The sequence below is a fragment of the Mobula birostris genome, chromosome 22, assembly GCF_030028105.1.
Source record: "Mobula birostris isolate sMobBir1 chromosome 22, sMobBir1.hap1, whole genome shotgun sequence".
Lineage (NCBI taxonomy): Eukaryota > Metazoa > Chordata > Chondrichthyes > Myliobatiformes > Myliobatidae > Mobula > Mobula birostris.
In genome coordinates this window covers 25494902-25511251 of record NC_092391.1, presented here as the reverse complement: position 1 = coordinate 25511251, position 16350 = coordinate 25494902, and the positions used below count along the sequence as shown (strand labels likewise).

The following is a 16350-nucleotide window of genomic DNA, read 5'->3' as shown; positions in this document are numbered from 1 at the left end:
ACCTGCACAGCTGCCTGTGGCAACGGATTCCACAGATTCACCACTCTCCGGCTAAAGAAATTCCTCCTCATCTCTGATCTAAATAGCCGTCCCTCTATTCTGAGGTTGTGCCTTCTGGTCCTAAACTCTCCCACTGTAAGAAACATCCTCTCCACATCCACTCCAGTGAGGCCTTCAACGTCCTGGTTTCAATGAGGTCACCTCTCATTCTCCTGAATTCCAGTGGGTACAGACCCAGAGGCATCAAGCGCTCTTCATATGACAATGCCTTTAAGGCATTAGAGCAATATTATTTCAGAATTGAAAACAACTGACAGGAAAATTGAGGAAAAACAGCATGTGGATTAAACATTCTTTCTGGTTTGATGGTCCACAGTTTTATTGACCCGTTGAATGTCCCCCTCTGTTAGCAATTCTTTTCTTCAGTGCCATGGCAGACAGAAGACGGGGATCACGTTCATTCTGTCTGCTGACTGTCATTTTCTGCCCTGTTCCCTCCCCCCCACCCTATACTTCAAGTGTGGCTTTTAACACTTCAGACTGTGCTGAGTCTCACAGTGACGGCGAAGATCCACCTTGCGCTGGAATCCTTTGGCACACAGCTCGCAGCCGAAGGGTTTGAAGCCGCTGTGCTTGCGGCTGTGAGTGATGAGGTTGGAGCTCTGACTGAACGATTTCCCACACACCTGACACTTGTGAGGCTTCTCGCCTGAGAAACACAATGAGGGAAATGGCAAAGTTAATAGTGAGTAGAAACTTGCCTTCCGAAGACAATGCTCACACCACAGCCAATTAAACTGCTTCATTTCAGAGAAATTATTATCAAGAATGACAGATGCTCGTGGCAAACTCTCGCAAATAAAAATATAATTAAAGAGAAGAGAATGCTGAAAACACTCATTAGGTCAGACAGCATCCGTGGGGACAGAAACCATGGCCATTGCAATATGATAATGACCATAAGACGTAAGAACAGAATTAGGCCATTCAGCCCATTGAGTCTGCTCTGCCACTCCATCATGGCAGATTTATTCCAGATCAGTCATTTTATTCTGTTGGTTTAGGAATAAAATATTGGCTGATGCTAAAAGAGAGAGCACTCCTATGTTTAGAGTCATAGAGCAATATAACACAGGTACAGACCCTTCGGCCCCACTAGTCCATGCTAACAACAGTGCCCACCCAGCTAGACCCAATTTCCTTTGTTTGACCCACATGACCCTAGGCCAAACCCTACACGTGCTGATCCAAGTGCTTCTTAAATTATGCTATTGTACCTGCTTCAACTACTTCTTCTGGCAGTCTGGTCTATATACTCACCAGCCTCTGTGTGAATTTTGCCCTTCAGGCCTCTTTTAAATCTTTCCACTCTCACTGTATATCGATGCATCTAGTTTTGGACTCCCCTATCTTGGGGAAAAAGACTGTTACTGCCCACCACATCTATGCCTCTCCGAATTTTAAGTGTTTCCCAAGGTTCCCTAGGGAAAAAGGCGGAGCCTGTCCAACCTCTCTCAGGCCCTCTGGTCCAGGCAACATCCTTGTAAATACTATCTGCACCTTCTTCCAGTTTCACAATAACTTTCTTCACTATTAACAATATTTCCTAATAGCATGTCATCTGCAAACTAACTGATCAAGCCTTGTGTACCTACACCCAAATCGTTTATATAAATAATGAATAACAAGGGTCCCAACAATGGCATTCATGCACATCACTAGCCACTGGCCTCCATTTTGAGAAAGAACCTTCAGCCCTCTGCTTCATACCTCAGAGCTATGTTATTTTAAAATAATATCATCCAGTCTCACTAAATCTACCCAAGAGGGCCAAAAAGAAATATTTTTCTAAAGGTAGCAAGCAAAACAAGACTTGTTTTTATTTATCAATTTCCAATGTCATGTCAAAGTATTCTATATATTCAATGAAGTGCTTTCAAATCCAGTCAGTCAACATTGCCCCAGTACTACATTGAGATATCAATTTTGATGTTAAATTTAAATCTCTGGTGGGGAAGTTGAACCTACAGTTTTTATTGCCGTAAACAGTAGTATCAGGGTTGGGAGCAAATCATTTAGCATTAATAATATTACAGCCACAAAAGATAACCAGATTTTCAAAGGATTTTTGAGCATTGCATGAAGTAATATTGTCCTCAAATTCCTTAAATCACATTTGCTCTAGGCTGTAGCCCAGTGATAACATTTTCTCACACTCTGGATCAGAAGATTGTGGTTTCAAATTATTTATTTTTTCTCTCTCAGGGGTTCATAAATCTTTGGAACTCTCTTCTTCAATGCAAAGCAGAGTCCTTGAATGTTTCTAAGGCAGAGGTAGATAGCTATTTAATATGTAAAGAGTGAAAGGTTACCACAGATCGATAGGAATGTAGAGTTCAGACTATTGTCAGATCAACCATCATCTTAATCAAAAGTGGAAAAGATTTGAGGAGCTGCAGACGGTTTACCTACTAGTCCAGTAAAGTGAAGGTTAAACATTCGTTTAGCAGTATAACTGTGCCAACTTTAAGATGAGACTTGAAATAAAGGCTATGTCTGAACCCTCGGGTGGATGTATAAGGAATTTGAATATGGGGTTTGCCTTTCACCCTTTGTCACTGAGCTGCGGAAATCCATTTCCAGTCCCTTGTGCTGAATATACCACACAGTAGCGGTTCCACATTATATCCTGCTTCCAAAGTTCTGTTCTCAAAGTGTCGAACTGTAAAACTGTCACACTAACTGCTACACTAACGTGGTGCCCTCGAAACACGGTGTCCGTGTGGCCAGTCCAGAAGTTTCCAGAGAATGGAACGTCCAGTCTGTTGATGCTGGGGATTTAATGTGGTAACATTCCTAAATTTCAAAAGGAAATGGCATACTTTCTCCTGTCAAAGAATGAAGGCTGCCAGGAGTCCAGCGATGCAAACATTACTTACCACTGATCAACTCAAGCCTGACTATTGGCATGCAGGTGTGGACGACAGTATGTATTACATTACCTCTGTAAATAAATGTGTGTAAGGTGCTTTTCCATACCTGGTTAAATGTATCAGGTTCCACCATACATGCATGAATTTAGGTGTGTACCTCTGTACCTGTGTGGATGCAGGTGCGTGCTACCTGAGTGGGTAAATATACATGTTTCGCTCTACCTGTGTGAATATAAGTGTGCTTCTTCATGTCTGACTTCTGGTGGAATCGCTTTCCACAATACTGACAGGGATATGGCCGGGTGTCAGAGTGAATCAGCAGATGGGTGGAGAGGGTGGACGACCTCTTGAAGGTTTTCCCACACATTTTACATTCAAAGATCCGTTCCTATAAAACAGAGAAAGTGTGAAACCGAAAGCTAAAATTGCACAGCAGGCCAACATATAGAAGTATCAATTCATCAGGCAGCTTTGAGAGGAACGGTCACATTTTGGCGTAGGAATTCATAACTGACTGAAATGGTGAGTTAAACCATTTGCCAGCACAGAATGGACACAAAGTGCTCCTAGTGGAAATGTCTGTCTGGTCTCATTTCCCTCATTGGGGCACAGTTAATAATAATGTATGCAGCTGTGCAGGGGATAAGAAGCCTAGAAATGCCAAGATTAATTTTGAAAATTGCATGACTCATGGAGATTGTTCACATTTCAGCATCTTCTGTTGAAACGGAATTACTTGTTACTCAAAGCAAAATTACATTACAGGATCAAATTTCTAAGCCTATGGTTTTCCTAATTTTTGACAGCTCTCCCAAATACTCTTGTCACTGGGATATAGGTCACTTTCCGATTTCCCTTGCAGATGGACTTTCATTAGGTTCTGTCCTGCCTTGGAAGCACTGGTCCCCTCCACTCACTTGATGTGGAATCTCCCTCCAGGGGGAGGTCACCCCCTCTCCTTAAGGGGCTACTGAAGCTCATGGCATTTCTTTCCTCAGTTTGAAGACGATAACTGAGGTATAATTTGCTTCTTCATGTGAAAGCTCTCCCACCAAAGTATGGGGACCCCTTATCTCTCAAAGATGAATATGGACCTCCCCCCATCTCTCTCCATTTCCACGGGTTCTTGACATTAAAAGAGTCAGATTTCTGCCAGCACCAAGACCGAAGCGGATTAGAATACCTGCGAGTGGATGTTCAGGTGCTGCTCCAGGCTGACGGCGTGGCCGAACGTTTTCCCACACAGGTCGCAGGCAAAAGGCCGCATTCCACTGTGAGACCTCCTGACGTGGACTTCCAGCCCATGAGGAGTGGAGAAGACCTGCTGGCAGAAGATGATTATCAATGCCTGGTTCGTGCGACGGCTTTCCAATTGATGTAAGGACCTCCCCATTTTTCTCTCAGAATCAACGTCACAGGTTGCACAGTTCTCACTCACCTCCACTCCGAACAGATTCCACAACCTATGGACTTAACTTCAAGGACCCTGTGACCCATGCTCTAGGCTTCATTGATTTGTTTGTTGGTATTTGCACAGATTATCCTCTTTTGCACATTGGTTGTTTGTCAGTCTTTGTTTCTGTGTAGCTTTTCATTGATTCTATTGTAATCCTTGATCTACCGTGAATACCCACAAGAATATGAATCTCAGTGTAGTACTTGATTCACTGTTCTTATTCCCACGGCCTTTTAAATTTTTATTCTTATTCTCAAATCCCTTATTCCAAATCCCACTCTCTCCCTTACTCCAATTTAGATTCTTATTAAAATCTCAATTGCCAATCAAATTTCCTTGCATGGTGAGGATTACTCAGAAGCTCCAATTCCCATGGCATTCTAAATTCCCAACATAAACTCTACGGTGGATAGCTTCCAATTCAAGAATTCACCTGGACTCTCAAATGTGAAACAATTGGGGATGTGCTCAAAATCGAACCTTTCGTGACCTTAAGGGATCGCGAGTGATTTATAATCAACGATGTACATTCAATATGCACTTTAAGTACACCTGTACACCTGCTCATTAATGCAAATATCCAATCAGACAATCATGTGGCAACACCCAATGCATAAAATCCTGCAGGCGTGGTCAAGAGGATCAGTTGTTCAAACCAAATATCAGAATAGGGAAGAAATGTGATCTAAGTGACTTTGACCACGGAATTATTGTAGGTGCCAGATGGGGTGGTTTGAGTATCTCAGAAACTACTGATGTAATGGGATTTTCATGCACAACAGTCTCTAGAGTTTAAAGAGAATGGTACAAAAAACAGAAAACATCCATTGAGTGAAAGCAGATTTTTAATGAGGTCCAAGGAGAATGGCCAGACTGGTTCAAGCTGACAAGAAAATGACAGTCACTTAAATAACCATAAGTTACAACAGTGATGTGCAGGAGAGCAAACAACACGTCAAATCTTGAAGCAGATGGGCTACAGCAGCAGAAGACCATGCAGGGTTCCACTCCTGTACCTAATAAAGTGACCACTGCGAGTATTTTCCCAGAGTGTATTCACTGTGGTTGTAAAGGAAATATGAAAGTCAATTTGCACAGAACAAGATCCCACAAACAGCAATTTGATTATGGCTGAGTGGGTGGAGTGATATCTCAACGAGAGTTTGCAAAATCGTGCATGTTCTGGAATGAGTTCCAGGGGAAGTTTTACTTGTAGGACAAGGTCAAAAAACAATCAGCGTTTAGTTGTTGATTTAGGGACAGTCATTGTTTTCCTCCTCCTTGCAAAATGATCACATAAGATCTTTTGCATTCACTTTAAAAGGTAGACAAAGTTTTGACAACAAAATTGCACTTCGCTACTGGTACTGCATTGCAACATCAACATAGCTTTCATGCTGAAGTGTCTGGAGTGAGACTTGAACCCACAGCCTTAGGAAAACACAAAAGAATGCAAAGTATCCTTGCAGCCCCATCCCACTGTAAAACCCAGTTTTACTGAGTGCCAGTAGCAATTACCTTATTACACTTCACACAGTGGTACGACTTTGATTCCGAGGAGTAATGAGTGCTGTAGTCAATGGGTTGATCAATCTCAAGTGGACTTGAAACAGAGGACCTGTACAAACCACCTGCATCCACTAACAGGGTGTTCTGCAAGCTGGGGGAGAGATGGCAGAAGTCATATACATTCTGGAACGGGCTCCAGGGGAAGCTTGGCTTGTAGGCGGAGGTCAACAAGCAATCTTTATTGCCAGAAGATCTTGAGAGATGGGAACCTGAGCCTGCAACAGAAAGGATGTCACATGCAATTTTTTAAATTTTGCATTTCCATCACTCTCCCCGCTACTGCACCGATAACTCCACTCCCCATCTTCCCCCAGGGGAACAGACAGAATGAAATCTCCATAAGCATGTCCAGTCAAAAGACCCTGCCCACATCAAGATCCATTGAACAGACGTAATTCATTTCGGAAGTGTTGAATAAAAACCAATGCATTAAATGGTTTTTATCACCACCAAAATCACACTCTCAGCCCAGGAATCTCGGTTGTTTCCTTTAGGATAACTTATTGCATTTATTCCAGTGTGACCCCCTTCCACTAAAACTGAAACTCTGTTGGTGCTACCCTAATTTGCACCAAGTCTCACATGCCGAACTGGCTCGTGGTTGATGTCCCAAATGAACTCCAAAAGATTAGTACGAACTCTAGCACACCCTCGATTATCATCACTGTGCTTTTGTCAATCGTAACTTTAACAGCTAAACCACTTAGGTCTAAATTACACTTCACTCCCACCCCAGTTAACTCTAACTCTAACTCTAACTTTCATTCTCCATCTCCATCTCTCTTCCCTCCTTTATGAAGTTCCCTGAAACATCCTCTCAAACGATCCTTAATATACAAGTCCTTGTAAGCTTTGCTGTTGATCTTTGCTTGACAAAGATCCTGTGATATATCTATATGCACAAATTCACTCTTGTAAACCATATTCTCTTTATCTGTACATCACACTAACTTATTATAATGCTGAGCCATTACAAAATGATCAACACTAAATATACAGAACACTCCACCAACTCTTTGGTAGTGCTGGGCTGGCAGCCTTTCCAAACTATTATTCCCCATTAATACCCAACGGACTTTTATTCACCATTTTTTAAGATATTACACTCTAGTATAACAACTTTTACAGTCAAAGTTTTAAATTAGCACGGGATCTAGAACCCCCCCCCCCAGTATATATGAAAGCAGCCATTGAAAGAGGACTCCAGTGTGTTTCAAGAGAGTCGAGTGTATAGGATCCTGTTGAGACTAAGGAAATTTCAGAAAACAATATCTAGCAAGTAGAATAGCAAATTATTGGCGTTTTACTGTATTTGTAGATTTGAGAAGAATGCCAGTAGTTCAAGAACCCTGTCTGAACATGCTGTAAATTAACAGTTTAAAAGGAGACAGCCATTCCATTCCGTTCATGACTTCAGGGCCCAAAGGCACAAATTTGCAACATTTTCCTATTATCTTTATTTATTACAGCTCTTGGAGATACCAACAGTTACTGGGCACAAAGATATACAACTGCGGGAGGAGCAAACCCTCTCCTGATTGACTGTTGTGACCACAGTCGATGGCAGTTATGTTATCTAACAGATCTTCAGGAATACCTCTCCACTGACAGTCTGCCTCCACAGCTGGAGATGTGATTTAAACAGAGACCTTAAAGGTCCCATGGCAGTATTTGGGGAAAAAATGCTAAGTCCTCTCCAGTGTCCTAGCCACCAAAATCATAATAGCACGATTTGATCAAATATCACTGTCTATGGGAGCTTGCTGTATATGAACCATGTTTTCAACAATGACCAGAGTGGATAACTTCACTCGCCTCAACACTGAACTGACTCCACAACCAATAGACTCACTTTCAAAGACTCTAAAACTCAGTATTACTTATTTACTTTTTTTTATTATTTGGTCAAATTAGCATATTGGTTGTCAATTTGTTACTTATAGTTTTTCATAAACCGTATTGCATTTCTTTATTTTCCCGTAAATGCCTGCAAGAAAATGCATCTCAAGGGAGGACATGGTGACATACATACTTTGACAGTACGTTTACTTTGAACTTTCAACTCTGAATGACCACTCTTTAAAATAATTGATGTTTATAATTGCCTTGACAGTCTTAGATTATGAAAGGTGCTATAATATACAAGTTATCTTTCTTTCTGTACATTCATAAGATTTGTCTGTAAGTGGGTATAATGAAAATCAGGTTGGCACACGAATATTTCTTTAGTCCTGCTAAGATGTTTGAAATGGGATGAATTGAAGAGCCTGTTGCAAGAGTGCATAAGATCTCGGTACCTGGAGTGAAATCATATGTAGTGGCTTCAGGCAAGCTCAGTGAGGCTCTCTCATAGCCTCTGCCATTCTCCCAGGCAGTGCCCTCCTGCTCATGTTTGCTGTTCTGAATTTTCGCCCCAGCTGAGGGGCCGGTGTGCTCTACTGGAGACCATATGGGCAACTCTACAGAAAAACAGTGAAAGTTAATCATTCGTCTGAAGTCTGACAAAAAAGAATAAAACATTCACATTGGTATTAAGTCCCAACAGTTTTTATTATTTCTCACTTCTATTTCTTATCTCAGCACTCTTTGTAAGGAAACTGGTGCAATTTTGATTCAGGTGATGTCCTTTCCTCACATGAAACCTCCCTCATTTTTGAACTCAGTCCAAAAACGTAAGTGGTGCAAGAATTACTTGTTACCTTCTGCCTGCCATTCAGCAAGTGAGTAGAACAGATTTGAACAAAATTGATTCGAATCTGGTGTCTTGGTTTGACTTCTCAATACCGTGTTTAAAAACCCATTGGGCTTTCAATTTTGCACAAGAAAATATCACAGGCTCTTGTTGCAGAGTTGGATGTTGGGTAAGGAAGAAAAGGTAGCTTATACTGAGGCAGGATGTCCTAAAACACATCATAGATGAAAAAATTTCTTTAAAGCAGAGGTTCCCAGCCTATGTTATGCCATGTACCCCTACTATTAACTGAGGGGTCAGCGAACCCCTGGTTGCGAACCCCTGCTTTAAAGTTTCAAAGGAAAACAGAATCATTGCACCTAATTGGTAGATGACTTAAAACTTGTCAAACATCAACACAAGAGAATCTTTGGAAATCCAAAGTAACATATGCAAAATTCTGGAGGAACTCAGCAGGTTAGGCAGTATCTATGGAAAGGAATAAGTGTTTTGGGCGACCCTTCATTCACCCTGGTGGAGGTCAAAAAATGTTAACCGTTATTCGTCTCTATAGATGCTGCCTGACCCACTGAGTTCCTCCAGCATTTTGTGTGTGTTCCTCTAATACTTGCCGATGTAGTGATGGATTGCAGAACAGTGTACTGTGAGCAGGCTGGTGGAACATTGAACATAAAAGCACAGTACAAGCACTTCAACCCACAAAGCTGTGCTGACCTTTTAACCCACTCTGAGATCAACCTAACCCTTTCCTCCCGCATAGCCCTCCATTTTCCTATCGTCTATGCGCCTTTCAAAGATTTTCTTAAATGCCCCCTAAATGGGCAGGCATCTGGCTGATGAATCATGCTGTAGGAGTATGAGATGGTGGATTTTGATGGTAAGAATGACGACAGGCAAAGGGGTGCAGGAGCAAAGGGAAGTGGGAATATAAATCATTGAAAGTTGCCAGACTGATGGAGAGAAAGGTTAATAGAGCATGTGCAACTCTGGGCTTTATCAATAGTAGATAAGAGTAATGCTATGATAATAGTCTCCGATAACAGAAGTTCTATTTGACGTCTTCATCATCTCTCTGGAACAGTCGACTGTCTCCTCAGGCTTCAAAGCGGCAACCATTGTCCTGGTACCCAAGAGGGCGATACTAAACTGGCCCAGCAACTACTGTCCAGTGGCACTGACCTCAACAACAATGAAGCGCTTTGAGCAGCTGGTTATGGATCACATTAAATCCCTTTTTTTCTGCTACATTGGATGCTTTCCAGTTTGTTTATCACTCAAATTGGTCCACAGATAATGACATAGCCTCTGCACCCATTCCGCCCTGTCCCACCTGGAAAATGGTGCCTCATACGCCAGGATGCTGTTAATTGACTTCAGTTCGGTGTTTAATATAATCATCCCTCGGAAGCTGGAGGGTAAACTGTCCTCTTTGGGTCTCAACACCCCTCTCTGTAACTGGATCCTGGACCTCTTGACAGAAAGGCCACAGTCAGTCCGCGTTGGCAGGAACATCTCTAGCTCCATCGCACTGAGCAGCAAGGCCGCATGCTCAACTCGCTGCTGCTCACGCTGTTGACAGACGATTGCACTGCTAGATCCAGTTCAAACTGAATCACCAGGTTCGCTGATGACACAACAGTGGTTGGCCTCACCAACAGCGATGACGAGACGGCTTTCAGAGAGGAGGCAGAGCAGCTGGCAGAGCGGTGCGAGCACCACAACTTGAGTCTCAACATGGACAAGACCAAAGAGATGACTGTGGACTTTAGGAGGTTTCAGGCTGACCACTCCTCACTGCACATACACGACTCACCCGTGGAGAGAGTTAGGAGTACCAAGTTTTTCGGAGAGCACAAACAGACAATCTCACCTAGTCCCTCAACACAACCTCTTTGGTCAAGAAAGCACAGCGATGCCACCACTTCCTGAGGAGACTAAGGCAAGCAATTTTTTCAGGAGCTCCATCAAGTGTGTCCTGATGATCTGCATCACCGTCTGGTACGCGAATTGCAAGGCATCTGGCGGCAAGTCCCTACAAAGGATTGCAAGGACTGCTGAGAGGATTATTGGGGTCTCTCTTCCACCCATTAGAGATGTTTGTCAGGAGTGATAGGCCCTTAGCATTGTCAAGGATCCCTCCCATCTGTCCATAAACCTCCTGGACCCCTGTCATCAGGCAGGAGGTACCATAGTATTAGGACAAGAACTGTTAGGATGGGAAACTGCTTCTTCCCCCCAGGCCATAAGACTATTGAACTCCCCACCTCCACCCAGGTCTAATCACACATGAAATGCCAGTAGTGTTATACTGTTTACTTTTTAATTCTGTCGCAAATGGACCCCAGTATTTGTTAATGTGATAGTAATCATATTACTTTATGTGTTTTGTGTGTGAGTTATATGTACTGTGTTGTGCACCTTGGTCTGGAGGAACGTAGTTTTGTTTGGCGGCCTACATGTGTACGGTTGAATGACAATAAAGTTAAACTTGATATAGAGTATGAAAACTGAGATAATATGCTGAACCTTTATAAATATAGGCTTGGCCTCAGTTATGAATGGCACTATAGAACCCAAGTGTAAAGTTATAAAACTTTGCATTTTTGATTTCAGGAAGGTGATACCTGAAAAGTTCAATGTGGCCACTTTCTTAGATACACCTGTACACCTGCTCGTTAATGCAAATATATAATTAGCAAATCATGTGGCAGCAACTCAATGCATAAAAGCATGCAGACATGGTCAAGAGATTCAGACCTAACATCAGAATGGGAAAGAAATGTGACCTAAGTGACTTTGAAGGTGGAATAGTTGTTGGTGCCAGACCGGATGGTTTGATTACTTCAGAGCAACACAAAGAATGCTGGAGGATCTCAGCAGGCCAGGCAGCATCTATGGAAAAGAGTACAGTCGACATTACAGGCCGAGACCCTTCATCAGAACTGGAGGAAAAAAGACGAGAAGCCAGAGTAAGAAGGCTTCTCCTCTTTCTTTTTCTCTCCAGTCCTGATGAAGGGTCTCAGCACAAAACCTCGACTGTACTCTTTTCCATAGATGCTGCCTGGCCTGCTGAGATCCTCCAGCATTTTGTGTGTGTTGCCTGGATTTCCCGTATCTGCAGATTCTCTCTTGTTGTTGCTTATCTCAGAAAGTGCTGAGTTCCTGGGATTTTCATGCACAACAGAGTTTACAGAGAAAGGTGCAAAAAACAGGAAAACTTCTAGTGAGCGGCAGTTCTGTGGGCAAAAATATCTTGTTAATAAGAGAAGTCAATGGCCAGGCTGGTTCAAGCTGAAAGGAAGGCGACAGTAACTCAAATAACTATGTGTTACAGCAGTATCGTGCAGTAAAGCATCTCTAAACACACAACATGTTGAACCTTGAAGTGGATGGGCTACAACAGCAGAAGACTACAAACATACACTCAGTGGCCGCTATATTAGGTACAGGAGGTATCTAATAAAGTGGGCACTAAATGTAGAATATGAAAACAGGGATACTATGCTGAATCTTTATAAATATTGGCTTGAACTCAGTTGTGAATGGTACTAAAACCCAAGTGTCAAGTTTTAAAACTTTGAATTTTTGATTCTAGGAAGGTGATGCCTGAAAATTATTTCTACAGTTGCATAAAGTTTCCTCCCTCCTTATGCTCCCGATTCACTTCCTTTAGATGCTCCAGTCTCTGAGCATCCCCAGTATCCCCAACCTGCCAAATGCCAGCAGTCAGGAATATTGATCACGACCATCAGGGGCAAAATTCCATTCCCGGTCCCCTTCCATGGTGTGTGGAGAGGGGGGGGTATTCCAAGTGTAGCAAAGAGATGGCACAACCCCTTCATGAAGGAGAGGTTTAACTTGGTCTCTAGACTTGAAGCCGCTGGACACAGGGAATGGGGGCTTCAATTGGGAGGTCATGGAGTGGACTAGTTAAGGTGAACGAACCCCTTACTATACATCTTGAGGGGTCAGTCGGGAGGAAAAGGGAAGGCTTTTCCTACTGATATTCTATTCAGTGCTGAGCACCTATCTGAGGTGGACCTTCTCCTGAAGAGCCTGTGTCTGTGTAGACAGGATCTGTCTCATGGTGGGTCTACCTTCTTAATGGCTGCTCTGGTGCAGACACCTCATGGAGACCATTGAGATGTGTGATAGCTAACATGATGAGTACCCAGCTGACTGGGCATGAGGGTTTCACATCTGAGCCTGCTGGTCTTTGCACAATATCCAAGAGAAATGCTGCACAACAATCATAGTCATTTTTTCCTCTCATTACATTAGCCCTGCCAAGACTAGTGACGTGATTCCATACTACAGAAAACAATCTATATCATAGCAAACATCCTAATCGAATCAACCCTGCTTTCCAAAAACAAGGTAACAGGGGACAAAGCTTGTCCTCACCATTTAACCCCTTAATCCCATTTAAATGTGTGTCACCTCCTCTCCAAAACAAATATATCCATGCTGAGGTGTGGCACCCGAAATTGAATCCAGTTGGATTCTGATCAACTTCCTCACCATTGTATTCATGATTCTCTCTGGAAAAGACTGTGAATAGATTTGCACAGATTGATGCTAAAGACAAGAGGATTTAATAATAAAGCTGAAAAAAATAGTAAAGTTGTATGACATTTCTTATGATCTCAAAATGTCACAAAATAGACTATAATCAGAATTCTGGTGATCCTAAATCAGGTTTATTTTCACTGACTTTTGGATGTGAAATTTGTTGCTTTGCAGCATCAGTACAACACAAAGATGTAAAAACTACTATAAATTACAAAATAAATAAATATTGCAAAAAGTAACAGGACTGAGTAGTGTTCATGGGTTCATAGGCACAAGGAATTCTGCAGATGCTGGAAATCCAAAGCAAGACACACACAAAATGCTGGAGGAACTCAGCAGGTCAGGCAGCACCCGTGGGAGTGAACAAACAGTTGACGTTTCGGGCCAAGTTGGGATTACGTTTCTGCCCTGAGGAAGGGTCTCGGCCTGAAACGCCGACTGTTCGTTCATTTCCACGGATGCTGCCTGACCTGCTGAGTTCCGCCAGCATTTTGTGCATGTTGTCATGGGTTCGTAGACTGTTCAGGAATCTAATGGTGGAGGGGAAGAAACCTTTCCTAAATCATTCTGTATGGATCTTCAGGCTCTTGTAGCTTCTCCCCAATGGAATCAGTAATATAATAATGTTGATGTTGTGTAAGAGATAAAGTTGATGACAACACAGGAGAACTATCTCCTGTCTGTCTTGATAAGTGTCTTGGGATTCTTCAGATGAAACACACGGGCTTCATCGGGGTTAGGGTCAGAGTTGGTGCAACCTTCTTAAAGCACGGCACTGCGAAATCTCTGTAATTAACTTGAATCCGCAAACCAGAGGTGAAATAAGTAACTCATTGCATCATCATCCCTGAGGCCCGGTGTGCTCATTCCATCGGAAGCCTTGAAGCAGGTGGCCATGGTAAAACTGACAGTTCCTGGGGAAGGCCAGATTGAGGAGGTGTTTGAACATAATAAAGCCAAGCACCAGGAGCTGGTAGACTAGTACCAGAGACAGGGGTGGAGGGCATAATGCGAACCTATAGAGACGGGGTGTAGCCGTTTTGCTGGCTGTTCACTGTGCAGAAGCAACTCCCTCTTTGGCCTTATGGGGACTGAAAAAAGCCATCAGGACTGTCACAGAGTTCGTTGAGCAAGCCTCCAGGTGGCCACAGATCAAGAGGTGTGACCCGTGGACCAATGCTGCTGGGATACAAGTCAGGGCCTGATCAACCCTGGCTGGGTTGCCTTGTCAAGAGTGTCTGATGTTGAAAGCCCCGAAACACCCGAAGACCCGAGGTTACATCACTGATGATGTGTCCCAGCGTATCCCAGGATGTATCTCAACATCGTGAGTTCACGCTCACAGAAAAGAAGTGCCACTGCGGGAACAGCATAGGCATGAGCACAGTTCAGTAACATAAACTAGACTGAATCTTATCATCTCTGACTCCTACCATCCCACCCCTTCCACAAACCCACCATTGCTGGCTTATCCAAGGCCAATCAGAAACTGAACAACTTTCTTCACTCCTTGGCAGGGAATGTCAGGCAGCCTTTATGCCAATGTCCAATAGGTTTCTTGCCAATAATTCTATATTGTTTCATGAACATTTGTTTTGAAAACATCTTTTGCAATCCATTAAAATAAACTATTGATACAGCCACAGCTGTAGTATTGAATGCACTTCTGATTGCCACGTTAGAGGAAGGACATGATTGTTCTGAAGAGCATGTAGAGGATATTGCCTGAGATGTGCTTCAGCTAGGAGAGACTAGAGAAGCTGGGTTTATCTCTCCATAGCAGACATGATTGAGATAGATCAAATTATAAGGTGCTTATGTGTTCGTCCATTATCGACGTCAATGAGGACCTCGACACCATTATGATGGTGTCGAGACTAGCGCGTGGTTTGGATTTAAGTGAGGGAGAGTTGTGCAGTGTCAGCCTCACTCTCTCTTCCCAAATCCCATCTGGATCCAGTGGCAAGACAGAGTCGAGACGGCTGGAGATGGGACTAGGCACAGTGGATGACCAGGACGTCTTCTGTGTCTTGTCCTGCTCTACACGTTCCACGACGCTTGCAGAGACCGCCTTCCTGACCGTTGGACCTTCCATTGGTCTCGTCCACTCAATCCACCGGAGTCTATCTTCACGTTCTGGGATAGACAACTCCCTATCTCACCGAGGGTTTGAGACCTGTCGGCTACCCTCACTTGGTTTAGCCGGCTTGTCGAAGCAGTTGCCCAGGGTGTGGCTGCTGTCATATGCAAATAGCTATGGGGAGCCACAGGTGAGAGCTGAGTGCCAGGTGGGGACCAAAGGTGGACAAATGACGCGACATGTTCCCCCACCAGAGGTGCTACCCCTCCCTGACACCCCATACTTATACAGGGTAGAGAGTGAAAAACTCTTCCCCCTTACCAGAGGTTTCTGTGAGGCTATTGTTTTAAGCTAAGACTTGGGAGATTTAGAGTAGATTTCAGAAAGAATATTTTCACCCAAAGCATGGTTAAAATCTGGAACATACTGGAAACAGATAACATATTATCTTGGAGCATTTACAAGTATTTAAAGAAGCCCCATAGCAAAGAACAATATGGGCCAAGTGCAATGGACAGGTTCTTGGTGGCCAGCACAGACAAGCTGGGCTGAAGAATGGATTTCCATGCTGCATGACTCTAAGAATCTGGTACTGGCTTATTATTGCAGTATATTCAGTGCAAAGCTTGTCTGTCCATACAGATCAATTTGTTACACAATACATTGAGGGAGTGCAAGGTAAAACAATAACAGAATGCAAAATGAAGTGTAACAGCTACAGAGAAAGTGCATTGAAGGTAGACAATAAGGTACAGAATTATAACAAGGTAGATTGTGAGATCAAGAGTCCATCTCAGCGGTCCCCAACCACCGGGCCGCAAAGCATGTGCTACCGGGCCACGAGGAAACGATATGAAATGATATGAGTCAGCTGCACCTCTCCTCATTCCCTGTCACGCAATGTTGAACTTGAAATAACCTACCAAGCCATACCAAGTAACACATAAAACCTAAAATAACACTAACATATAGTAAAAGCAGGAATGATATGATAAATACACAGCCTATATAAAGTAGAAATAATGTATGTACAGTGTAGTTTCACTTA

The 16350-nt window shown here is 43.1% G+C and overlaps 1 protein-coding gene across 1 annotated transcript in view; it reads right to left on the bottom strand.

The window, feature by feature from the left end:
* Nucleotides 1-505: 505 nt before the first annotated feature.
* The window catches only part of gfi1b (growth factor independent 1B transcription repressor), a 28768-nt gene continuing 12923 nt past the window's right edge, over nucleotides 506-16350 (bottom strand). Inside the window, exons 3-7 of the mRNA XM_072240391.1 lie at nucleotides 8256-8417; nucleotides 5908-6173; nucleotides 4117-4257; nucleotides 3156-3321; nucleotides 506-709 (exon numbers count right to left, since the gene is read on the bottom strand). Of these exons, the coding sequence (XP_072096492.1) occupies nucleotides 528-709; nucleotides 3156-3321; nucleotides 4117-4257; nucleotides 5908-6173; nucleotides 8256-8417 (917 nt within the window). The 3' untranslated portion in view covers nucleotides 506-527. The remainder of the gene's footprint in view (nucleotides 710-3155; nucleotides 3322-4116; nucleotides 4258-5907; nucleotides 6174-8255; nucleotides 8418-16350) is intronic.